This window comes from Mixophyes fleayi, chromosome 2 (genome assembly GCF_038048845.1).
Source record: "Mixophyes fleayi isolate aMixFle1 chromosome 2, aMixFle1.hap1, whole genome shotgun sequence".
Taxonomy (NCBI): Eukaryota; Metazoa; Chordata; class Amphibia; order Anura; family Limnodynastidae; genus Mixophyes; species Mixophyes fleayi.
The window spans coordinates 144,587,069-144,599,659 of NC_134403.1; the positions used below are offsets into that span (position 1 = coordinate 144,587,069).

At 37.1% G+C, this 12,591-nt stretch overlaps 1 protein-coding gene across 1 annotated transcript in view; it reads left to right on the plus strand.

The window, feature by feature from the left end:
* LOC142141553 (ATP-binding cassette sub-family C member 5-like) overlaps nt 1-12,591 on the plus strand; it is a 124,356-nt gene that overhangs the window by 64,563 nt on the left and 47,202 nt on the right. Inside the window, exons 12-18 of the mRNA XM_075200149.1 lie at nt 1,410-1,482; nt 2,081-2,284; nt 4,373-4,498; nt 6,626-6,695; nt 8,074-8,424; nt 9,354-9,535; nt 11,465-11,611. Of these exons, the coding sequence (XP_075056250.1) occupies nt 1,410-1,482; nt 2,081-2,284; nt 4,373-4,498; nt 6,626-6,695; nt 8,074-8,424; nt 9,354-9,535; nt 11,465-11,611 (1,153 nt within the window). The remainder of the gene's footprint in view (nt 1-1,409; nt 1,483-2,080; nt 2,285-4,372; nt 4,499-6,625; nt 6,696-8,073; nt 8,425-9,353; nt 9,536-11,464; nt 11,612-12,591) is intronic.

The following is a 12,591-nucleotide window of genomic DNA, read 5'->3' on the forward strand; positions in this document are numbered from 1 at the left end:
TTCCCCCCCTCCCATCTCTTTCATCACTCAGTGCCTTTGTGTCCCTCCCTTTGCCTCTGTTCCTTTACTTACCTTTGTTTTGGCTTCTTTCATCTCCTCTCTTCTGTTTTCTGGGTACTCCCTGCTCCGCTCCTCACTGACATTTAGTGCAAACAGAACAGAGAGAAAGGGGGAGGGACACTGGCGCTGCGATCATATGAGTATTTTTTTTATAGTATCCTGCTCCCCCTACCAACGAAGAGGGCGGAGCCCCCCCCCCGCAGGAAAAAACCAAGAAAGATATATGTTTAAAAAACCCCCAAAGCAAACAGTCAGCAGTGAGGGACCGGGCCGGGCCCCCTGGCATGCCCGAGCCCAGGTAATTAGTACCCATCCCTCCCCCTCTTGGCGGCCCTGCATACAGGTGATGTTGTGTGGTGGTGCAGTGCAATAGATACCATAGATACATGTCTCCACCTGCACAGTTCTTAGGTGCTTGAGAAGTTTTCACTTACAGAATATACTCCAGCTGCACAGTACTTAAAGGGGTGACATGGTTATGATACTACTACAGCCCACATCCATTCTCTCTCAGCAGCGTTTCACTCACTCCTCCTCTGTAAGGGTGACATCACTCACTCCTCCTCTGTAAGGGTGACATTACTCACTCCTCCTCTGTAAGGGTGACATTACTCACTCAGTTCTGGCACCGTCCTTGCTAGTGTTCTCTCAGCCCTGCTCACTCTTCCTTTGTGGGGGTGACACTTTACATGTTTTCTGTCTCTCTGTCCCAGCAGGGTGTCTCTAGGTTGACTCACGCAGATACTGTGTCTCTCAGTTATACCATTAGATTCGGAGGTAATGTGGTATATTCCCCCTGACTGAGCTCTCCTTCCTGTCACACTGCCACATTCCGTGGTAGTTTCTCCATCAAATGTCTCATTTCACTCATATTCTCTCTGTCATGATGTAATTTGCCCCTCATGCCCCAGATTGCAAAGGGAATCCCAGGACCTCCTACCCTCCGTCCTGGGTCCCTGGCTGTCACTCATCACACAGGATCTCCTCAGCTCATACCTGCCTTATATTGCTAAGCAACCATTCCTAGTGTGTCTCCTCTGGGTCCTAGTGCCGGTCACACATCTGTCACTGGATGTATGTCTGTATGAATAATAATACCAGAGGGGGCGTTACTTATAGATGAAAAAAATTATAAAAACCCTTCCTTCACTTTATTAGATGTGAAAAATGTTTTTAATTCCTCAGTGAAAAATGCCTGCATGATAGATTGCTTCTGTATCATGGTATATAATATAGATGATTTCAGAATCCTAATACTTTAATTTGATTGACTAAGTAGAGAGTAGACCATAATTTCTTTACTGTAGACACTTTGTGAATCTTGTTTTTATTTAATTGTTCCACTGCAGATACAAGAAAACATTAGAAGCATGCTGTCTGTATCCTGATATTCAGGGTCTTCCTGATGAAGACTTAACAGAGGTAAACTGCTTCATATGCTACAGAGCAGTCACACATATATATATATATATATATATATATATATATATATATATATATATATATATATATATATATATTATATATATATATATATATATATATATATATATATATATATATATATATATATATATATATAAAGGCAGGTTTGGCCATATGATAAACATTTTAACAACTTTAGTGATAGAGCCACATTTCAGAGTGCATTGGGGAGGGGGAATCTGTTTACCTGTCTGTGCTTTGTCCTATTAATACATTGATGGGAACTGTGCAGGACCACTGCTCTAGTTCTGCATACTGGATGTGATTCTTAGTTCTGTTCCATGTGTGTTTGTGATGCCCAGGCATACATTAAGGACCATCATTCATACATGGCAGAAGCCTACATCCCAGAGTGTGTAAGGTGTTTCATTTTGGTTATAGATCTCTATTAGTTGTAACAAATATAATATTTCATGGTGCTCTCCTTTTTCTAACAGTGCCTTGAGATAACTGAATTATGTCATAGAAACTGATTATGTTTGACATATGAAATATTGGCATGAAATATTGCAGTAAAATGTTTTTCCTTCTGAAGATAGGTGAGCGTGGAGTCAATCTCAGTGGAGGGCAGCGACAACGAATCAGCTTGGCCCGTGCTCTCTATAGTTCAAGCAATGTGGTTCTTTTGGATGATCCGCTCAGTGCTGTAGATGTGTATGTTGGAGCAGAATTATTCAGCAAGGCAATTAAGGTTGGAATGCAGAACAGGAGTGTCTTATTTGTCACGCATCAGTTACAGGTACAGTACAGGTGCATTGTACGCACATATGAACATGCCTACATAAATTACATTCAATGATCTCATGAATCATAGCCTTTAGGAAATAAAAAATATTGCTGACTGAGGGTTCTCCAGTCACAGTTAGGAGTCTGAAAAAAGAAATGAAGTTTAACTGTTCACTACTCCATTCTTATACTCCTGGGGCCTGATTCATTAAGGATCTTAACTTGAGAAACTTCTTATTTCAGTCTCCTGGACAAAACCATGGTACAATGCAAGGGGTGCAAATTATTATTCTGTTTTGCACATAAGTTAAATACTGACTGTTTTTTCATGTAGCACACAAATATCAACTTTAAATTTCAGTGTACAAATAAGCTATCAAGTATTTGTGTGTTACATGAAAAAACAGGCAGTATTTAACTTATGTGCAAAACAGAATACTAATTTGCACCCCTTGCATTGTAACATGGTTTTGTCCAGGAGACTGAAAAAAGAAGTTTCTCAAGTTAAGATCCTTAATGAATCAGGCCCCTGGTCTAGAAAGAAACAGTCTCATTTGTTACCTACAGTATGCATACAGTATATTAAGACCATAATTCTATGGTTTAAAATTTTCACTTACTGTATTATGTTACCTACATATTTATCTTGAGGACATTTAATTGTTAAATTGACAGCTTAGTAGTCATATAGCTTCCTTCAATATACAAAATGCTTAATTGTCATCAGAATACATAACCAAGTCAGCCAATTTTCTGCCTAGTGTCTGGCAGTGTAGGGAGCCAATACATTGATGCCAGATTTTAATGAAAGCTTTCCTCGTTCCTTACTGGTACTCAGTGGTGAAAGCTTGTACTAAGTGACATTCACACCATATGATTGTAACCTCATTTCTGCATTATCTTCACAGTGAGTAAAATGATTGATTTGGGGGTCTGTGGAGGGGAGGGCACCTCTGACTATTTTGAGACACCTTTTGCAGGCTGCTATATTTCTAGCAATTCTGACAGATATATTTTTTGGGGGAACCTACTATACTATATCACTAATGGGCACCTGTAGCAGGTATATAATGGGAGGGGAGCTTTTGGTAGATTTATATCCAGGATGTGGATTTAAAGTCATTAGGTGGGCATCTTGCGCTGTTATGTAATCTTGTAGACACATCTTGCATATATATATATATATATATAATTAGATGAGCATTGTTGGTATATAACTGTGTCTAGACATCTGGCAGATATATAATCTTGTGTGTACTCATGAACACCTCTGGCTGATATTTACATTGTAATTATGTGGGCACACATGAATGGTATATGTTCACTGACTGGTATATAATCATGTACTTGGCTAGTATGTATTAATACAGACACTTCTGCTGGGCAGGTATATAGCTATATTGGCAACTATGGTAGATTATTTATTATCATTTTTGCTCCTTTACTAACTGGTATGTACTGTACTGTGTGGGAGGCAATATACTGATATAATCAATTTATCTAGCTCTGTTAGTGTAAACATGCATTAGGAACTTATGGTATAATGCGTATGGGGGCACTGTTATGAATACAGATGGGGCACCTCAACACTAATAGCCACCTTGAGCCCCATGTTTTTCTTAATCCAGACTTGGGATTGCTGTGTAAGCTTTGCAGTGAAGATATTGGGTATGGCTGTATGTTTTTTAGGATAAAGGGTTCTTATGCTGTTTACCAATTCAATGCTCTCTATTTCACCATCATCATCACCATTTATTTGTGAGGCGCCGCAGATTCTGCAGCGCCGTACAGTACACAAACAGAACATAATACAAATAAATATTGGAGAAAGAGAACAAGCAATAGCAGAAGACACAACTTAGAGCATAAAGAAACTTTTACAAGAGGACTAGGAGGTGAAGACAGGAGATGGGAATTAGAGAGCTAACATTCTAAAGGGGCGGGAATTGGGTGGTGGGAAACGTGTGGAATGAGCTTTTGGAACGTGAAGAGGGAAATTTCATTCCTTTTGGATTTACGTTAAGGCATTTAATTTTGTTTTTTAGAAATTACAATTTAACAATATTTTTAATAATCAGTTCACTGCTTTATTATTTTTTAGTATCTAATGGAATGCAATGAAGTTTTATTCATAAAAGATGGGTACATCTCAGAGCAAGGGACACATGACAACCTAATGAAACTCAAGGGTGATTATGCTGCTTTGTTTGAGAATATGCAGCAATCAGTGAGTACAACTGACCTAAACAACTGTTTCTTATTTCTGAAATAAAATGTAGGACTGCAACACTTGTAATCCATAATCAATATTGATGTACAAAACTGTGTCTCTTTCATTGTTTCATAAGGTTAATCATAGTTTCATTCATAGCAAAGTTTGTTAATGTCTCCTGTGCATGTTTTATTTGTGCATAGTTGCAGTCTTCTGTTACAGTAAATCTAACATATGTTTAGTTATGTATTGTCTGTTCAGATATGTGTTTAATATGTGTCTTCTACTAGAGAGCCTATAATGACATACTATCATTGCTGACTGTAACAATGATTCCCAGCCCATGTGGGACACATCTGTCATCATATTAGCTTGGATGTATCAAATAGGCGAAATGTATTTAAATAAATTGTAACAATGCAGTGGAGTTTATATTTGAACTATTTTTTCTTTCAAATGAATAGATTCAACCAAGATTTTTCTTTTTAACTATACTTCTATTTATTCATGATTTATGGTTTGCTTTATGACACTATTTAAACTTTGACATATCAATAAATTATATGGAAGTGGTAGCAAATGTGTCACTGCTTCAAAAGGCTGGGAACTACTGAACTATGCACTTGATAATAGTTGGCTACAGCAAAATGGCAATCCAAATAAATCTCTTGTAATTCACTTATTGCTAAGTCCTATGAGTGCAACTGTTCCGAAAATCTGAATGCATGCCAAAATTGAAACATGATGGGCCGCATTTAAAGTTAGGAGTTAATACAAATAGAAGATGCATCTTTGCAAAGCCATCCTATGCTGTATGACAAATTTAAAATGTGTGGACAGATTTAGAGATGGGAGTCAGGCACGTCCTAGGTTAACTCTAAATCACAATGGTCACAACATGGTTTGTCCAGGTGACGTTTTTCATTCTTTAGTTGGATGTGCTCTTTGCTCAAAATTAACCTTGATACAACTAATTTATCAAGTAGGGATTTCAGAAATAAAATGTTTGTGGTGGTGCGGTTCCATAGTGTGAAATATGCCGCTTACTTGGCTAGCTATGGATTGTTCCACAACCCATTGGACTGTATCTGTATTTATTCAATGATGAGCTACATTCCACAGCAAAGAGCAGACCTCTATGAAAACAGCATGCAGACAAAGTTACTCTTAATTCTGACTCCTGATTCACCTATATTAATCTAAATAGTTGGAATTGGGGGATGTACAGAATTCAAGCTTGCTCCTAAGGCCATTCAAAGTACAGGTTTATAGGTAGTGAATGGGGAAAAATCATACCCTATTTTAGGTCCATTTCAGAAATTCACCCCTGGGCCCCACCGCTCTTATTAAAGCAGTTTTCCCAGTCTTTGTGTAGTTGTTTGTTTGAGAATAGAGGTAGACGGAGTTCAGACATGGTTAGATGGCACCTGATTGAACTAAAACTGCATTTAGTTAATTACATGCTACATCTCTCTGTAGAAGTCAGGTCACCTCCCCTTCCCTTTATACATTTTTGTTGCCCGATCAGTGTCCTATACAGTTATAAGGCATTATGCAATTAGGGTGGGATAATCCTATAAACAAACTAAGAGATTCAGATAACATGGGTGTGTTCATGGTCTGTTAGTTTTAAGCTTTTAATTACATTGCTTTCTTATGGTACATGCACATCTGTGCGGCAGGCGCTCTTTATGCCTTTTATGTTTCAGCTCTGATTCACATTGAAAATCAGTGTTCACATATCCTCTTAGTAGCCATAAAAGTTCAGTGTGTTGGGAAGTCACCAGATTAACTTGGTGCTGCTTCATGTGCTCACCTGGCTATTAAAGTTATGTTCCTAAAAGCCTCTTGTCTGTGCACCAACAAAACCGTATACCGTATGTGTGCACCCCACCCTTGTATCAACAACATAGAGGTAGTTATAGCAGACATGTAAATTAACATATCGCTTTGCATTTACTCCCCATAAATGACCCCCTGGTGTCAAATATCATTTTGCATTTTACATTTCTTTCTACAACAAAGTACAAGCAATCATGTTTCCTTGATATTTTGCATGTTTTTGTGTCTTTGCCCTAAGAATGTCTAGATGTCTTATCAATTAAAAATCAGTTTTAACCATGAAATATTTTTCTTTAACAGAACATCATTAAAAGAAATAAACAGTGTTCTTCAAAAAGGCTTGACAGCTCTCCAAATATTCTGGATCAAGGTAATACGAAAACAAACGTTAAAAAAAAAAAAAATTTGCTTTAATGTGGGAAAAATAAAAAACCTCTAAAAACTATTTGAAATCATGTAATAATGTGGGAAAAAAAGTTAAACTTATGTTTATCACTATTGCCTAACTTTTGTAAGTTGATTTTCTTGTGAAAAAATAATGAAATAAAAAAAAAAAAAATTAAAAAAAAAAAACCACTAATTAATTATATTTCTGTATGTTTTTGGTACAAATATGAATGTAGTAATGTGTTTTTACATGGTATAGATGATTGTATGGTAAAAAATAATTCAATTAAAAAATATGCTAAAAAAGTACTGTAATGTAGATATTATCAATGTGTAATGCAATCTAATGTATGGAAATGTGTGCAAAACTTTTTTTTTTGTGTTATACATGACCACGTTAAAACTCCTCTTCACTCCCCTAAAATCTCGCAAACACAATTTTTAACGCGCGGGGGCAGTGTTCCCTCTTTTTCAATTGAATTGCACGAGTTTTCCCGCTGCGCTAACTGAAAACGGTCTTTTTATTTTTTTACACGGTGGGGAAAAAAAAACTCGCTAACAATTGAATACCCCCCAATAGTTGTAATAATCTCCTCCTCTTGTAACAGAGCTAAACTTTTCTGGACCTCCACGGTTAAGTTTGAGCTGAATCTCTGCCCCTGACATCAATACTGCAGCCGGATTAATAGATATTGTAGATTTTTTACTTCTGAATTTTCATGGGAATTTTGTGCAGTGATGTCATTGATTTATGAAGCCCTTTTAATTGTTAACCAATCCAGGCTGGGGCTTCCACAGTGGCAACAGTAGTTAAAAACAAAGCAGCCCGAGTACATATAACACACTGGGTCACGGCTAGCCAACTCAATTTTCACTGTCTGTGCAGAAGGAAATGTTTTTTTTAAAATGAATGCATTCTGGTACAGATTTTCTTATTCATAGCCAGACAATGTTTGACAACAAGCAAACACAAATGGATGATTCTAGTTGAGAGAGTGGATGTCCCATCTGGTAGAGACCAGATGCCATAAGCGAAAGAAAAAATGATTTTGGAGGAGACTGAGGGGGAAGATGTTATTTAAGGCATTATGATTAAGCTATTTGTCATGTGCCAGTTCTGTTCTATAGTTTACTTATGTTGTTACCAAAAGAAACCACTTCATTGAAATTTCACCATGTCAAAGGATTATTTCCGTATATATTTGGCCACTCGACTTATCTTGAATTCCTCTTGATCTTTTTAAAATGAACTTAGTTCAAACTCCAAACAAATGAAGAGATTGTTTTGTTCAATCTATATCTGTGCCAATGTTTTTAATTAATTTATTCCATAGTTATTTGTAAATTCCTTCACAATACAGATGAAACTGCAGCATTTGATTTTCATCATTGCAAACTCTTATCACATAATATGGGTGTGGCAGATGTGTCACAGATAGTGGAGACCAACAAACATGAAGAAATAAATCTTCTCAAGTCAGATGCAGTCATCATGGACCTCTGCAATGAGACGGCTGGAATAAAAGTGCAAGAAACAATGACCTTAGTGAGAATGATAGATGATCCCTCTCTTGAATGCTCTCACAATGAGAGTTCTTCACCTTCTGGGCAGGACGATCAAGATGATGATAAAGACATTGATGATGGAAGGGGACCTGAAGAAGAAACAGTAGTATTTACCCAAACTTCCCCTAAAGAGGAGAAGGCCAGTGGTATGTAAATATGATGTTTGATTCATGACCTTTAAAATAGATTAATTTTTTGTCCATCACTCATATAAATGAACACTTTTATCTGCAATGATTTGTAACACATTAACTGAGCAATTAGCAAAAGTCAAACATGGGAAAAGAAAATACATTTGATTAATAGGTGTGTGTTATTTGTTATAGCAAAGGAGAAAATTAAAAAAATGTTACTTTACTTCCCCATACACGGCTAAAGCCTGAAACATGTTTTCTCAGCCAATAACAACAGAATATGTACATGGGTTTTGTTGTGGGGAATATGTGGTTGAGTGCTCTTTGCTGTATGAAATACATAGTACAAACTTGTTTGTCAACAGAAACTGGTTTCATGTGAGAATTCAGGGTGTCTAATGTGTCTAACTGGTTTAAAAGGTGGTGTCTAATGAAGCACCACCTTTTAAACCAGTTGGGTGTGTGGCTGCATACAGTTTGTCAGCACAGTGTTTGCAATGGTGTCTTAAACTTACAGCCATGACATTCATGACATACTGAATTACCAGTCTTGTGGTTACGCTTTTTCCCATTACTTACCTGGCTTGTTCTAGGATGGTTTATCCCCCTGAACTGTTACTAAAGCAGTGACAGTGGCAGAAACACATATCCATGTATAGTGGGTGGATGCACCAGTGATACGGTGTATACCTGGTGCTCATGGATTGCTTCCTGAAAATGTTAGCAAACATACTTTGCAAAGAACTTGCTTGCAAATTATAAGCCTTACCTCAAAGCTACAAGTGCAAGCAAGTTTGGAAAATAGAGCATAAATATGAGCTACTTGTGGTTAGCCAATATTACACAGAAATCCATATATCAGTATAGTTATCACATTAACATTTAACATTTATACTTGTCTATTGGTCATTGTAGTTACTATTTGTCCTGCCATTTTACAGAGCTTATGCAGACAGAAGAGAAAGGTGACGGTTCTGTGCCGTGGGCAGTGTATGGAGTATACATCAAAGCGGCTGGAGGCGTTTTCATAGTCACCATGAATGCCATTCTGTTTGTGGTAACCACAGGAAGTGCAGCCTTCAGTAATTGGTGGCTAAGTTACTGGATCAAACAAGGCAGTGGGGTAAGAGGGGTAATTCGTAAGTAATGTGTGTGCATAGCAGAGATAAAAGAGGAGGAACAGGGTTAAGTTGATGTATAGCCCTATTCTTACTGGGTAAATAGAATATGAACTGTATAAGTGTAGGTTCATTCTACATTTGTTTTTGCAAAAGTGAGCTAAATTGTATACCAAATGCATTCCATGGTCCCTATCATACAACCCCCCTTCCCCCCCAAACAAAAACATGAGACACCCGGCAATAGACAAGTGTACCCTGATGTTGGACAGCAAGTTCATAGGTAGCAGCCAACAATTGATGGTTCACAGAATTCTTCCAAACATACAGTTTTGGAGAGATGTAATAACTGGTGCAGAAACATCTTGAAAAAGCAGAGGATAACTATAGTGTGTACTGTTCTGCTCAATATATTTTTTGGATCAAAGTCATAAATGCAAACTTTACTTAAAAATATTTTTAGCAGAATGATACACACTCTATTATTGTTCTGTTTTTTTAAGTTCTATCCACTCTTTGTAGCTCCAGGCACCAATTCCTTGAATGAGCCTCCAGAAAAGGGCTAGTCCCAGTCTTTTCTCTTAGCAGCCCCCTTGTCCTTAGAGCTGAGCTCGCTCATCGGTACTTGGTTACCCTCAGGTCTTGTGCACGTAGTAGTAGAGGCTTATTCTTTGGAGAATGCTGGCGCAGGAATAGTGGGAGTCATTAGAGCATTAACAGAAATGACAACTGGCCAGGGGTAGGAGGTAAATCGTATATTTATTATGGGCAGTGAGACAAACAACTGCCTGCAGTAAGTAAGTTTAGGCAACCAATCAGCATGCTCTATCGGAGTTGATCCCTGAATCAGACGTCTAAGAAGCGATCACATGATCCCTAGTTCAAACTACCTGCCTGGCCAATCAGCAGTATTCCAAGTAACCGAGTAGCTGGAGCACTATATTGTATTATGCCACTGACATTCCCCAGTGAAAACATCCAGAAAAGGCGCATGGTGGAAAAGTAAACATGTCTCACCTACTACAGCTATAGGATCACCACTTTTATTAGTTAATTTTCCATTTTTTTTCTCTTAAAATATTAATAGTTTAGCTTCATTTATGTGTTACATTAATCATTACAATAAGGTTTCTCAGGGTGTACTACTTTTGTTTCTTTGAATGTTATTATTGGATTGTTCAAAGTGCTATAATTGTGCATTCCCACAAAAGTGCAACTGAAGGTGGAACATGTTCCAGTATAACTCTATGGACGAAGTTCTGTGGGCAACACCTCTGACCAGCTGAAGAATTTTAATCCTTTAGCTTAAGGGAAAAGCCTGTGCTCCTACCTTGAAAATGGATGAAAGTCTCCCTAATTGCACCCTGCTCACCACTGCTAGGTCATTTAAATAATCATGTCCCACAAAATCAAACTTCAGTGGAAAACTAAATGAGCCTATTCTGCACTTAGCAAAAATGACCATGGTCCGCCCAGCTCCTCCCATCAGATGGGTAGAATACATGGACAGTCATTCGCTGTTGCTGTTGTCTTCATTCACCTTTATCCCATGGTTTTACCTGGCTTTATAGCACCCTTCGAAATATAGGAGCTGATGCCCATGGCCAATATTGCAGTCTAAAGGCATCCAAGGATATCAGAGCTACATAATCATTACTGAACAGAGTACTGGAAATAGATTGTACAATGTAGGTTTTACAGTATGTAATGCTGTAATTTAGTAACAAAAAAATACTTTCTTTTATAATTGTGTCAGTAGTTATCGCTACTCCAGGAAAAGGTTAATAATAAAATCTAAAGGTGTATTCACACCTACAGTATGTTTTTCTTATCCAGTCATTGAAGTTTCTATGACTCTGCTAAGCAATATGAATCTGTTAATTGTTTAATGTTTGTAACAAAATACTATTGGGTTTATTCACTTTAATTTCTAGAACACATCTGTTTCCACAACGAATAGAACTCTGTCAAGTGGGAATATGAAGGATAACCCTGATCTGCATTTCTATATATCTATCTATGTTTTTTCTATGGTGGCTGTTGTTCTGCTGAGATTTCTACGAGGGTATGTCTTTGTAAAGGTAAGGTTCCATTATCTTGCTGTAATCATAGTGGCTTTATTTTACTAAATGTTTGAGGACTTTGTGATTTCCTAGTGGATAGTTATCACTAAATTCTAATAACTAAAGTAGCAAAAAAATAAGATAATAGAAAAAAAATGCCTTTATTTTACAGCCAAGTGTTAAACTGTTTTAAATAATACATTTTTAAAGTGACATCCAATTAAACACTTTCGCTTGTCTGTTGTCATCTTATCAAGATTTTTGTCCTTGTATTTAATTCTTCTGTGTTCTGTATTATCATTGTCCAAGTATATTGGTTATTTTGTTAACGCAGTATTTTGTTTGATGTTAACTATGTTTTATGTTTTACGCGTATAATGCGTCATTCCCCACTGCACTGCAGAATATTGTGGTGTCAATCAGTAAATGATCATAATAAAGTGTGATAAGCTTTAACTGCATTCTTAAAAACCGTTGGTGCGGGTTGTTACGTATCATGGAATGTAGCACATCAGTTGACTAGAGCTAGCACTTTATCATAAATGCAACTGAAACAGCAGTGCAAATACAGACATATAGTCCTATCTAGAGATGATTATATAGCAAATACAATTTAATAAGTGCTGTGCGCAATTATGGATATTTAAATATAAACACAAAACAAGGTCTGTTTTTTGACGCTAAAACTTCACGATTCGATAATACAGATACAGTACCTAACCGATGCATAGACTGCTAAACTGTAATACTGTATTTAATGTGGTCTATTTACTTACAGATGAATGGTTTAAATGTCAAAGAAAGTGAATATAATTTACTTTATAGTTTCTCTATGCAATATTTTGCATTTGCTCACTCTTGATAAACTAATATATTGAGATCTATTAATTTTCCTTCAAGCTGACATTCCCTTCCTCATGCGGATATTCTCTGTAGTATCTTCACCCCCCTATATTTTTGCTTCCTTTCAACCGTGTTTCCCCCCACCTTATCCCTAT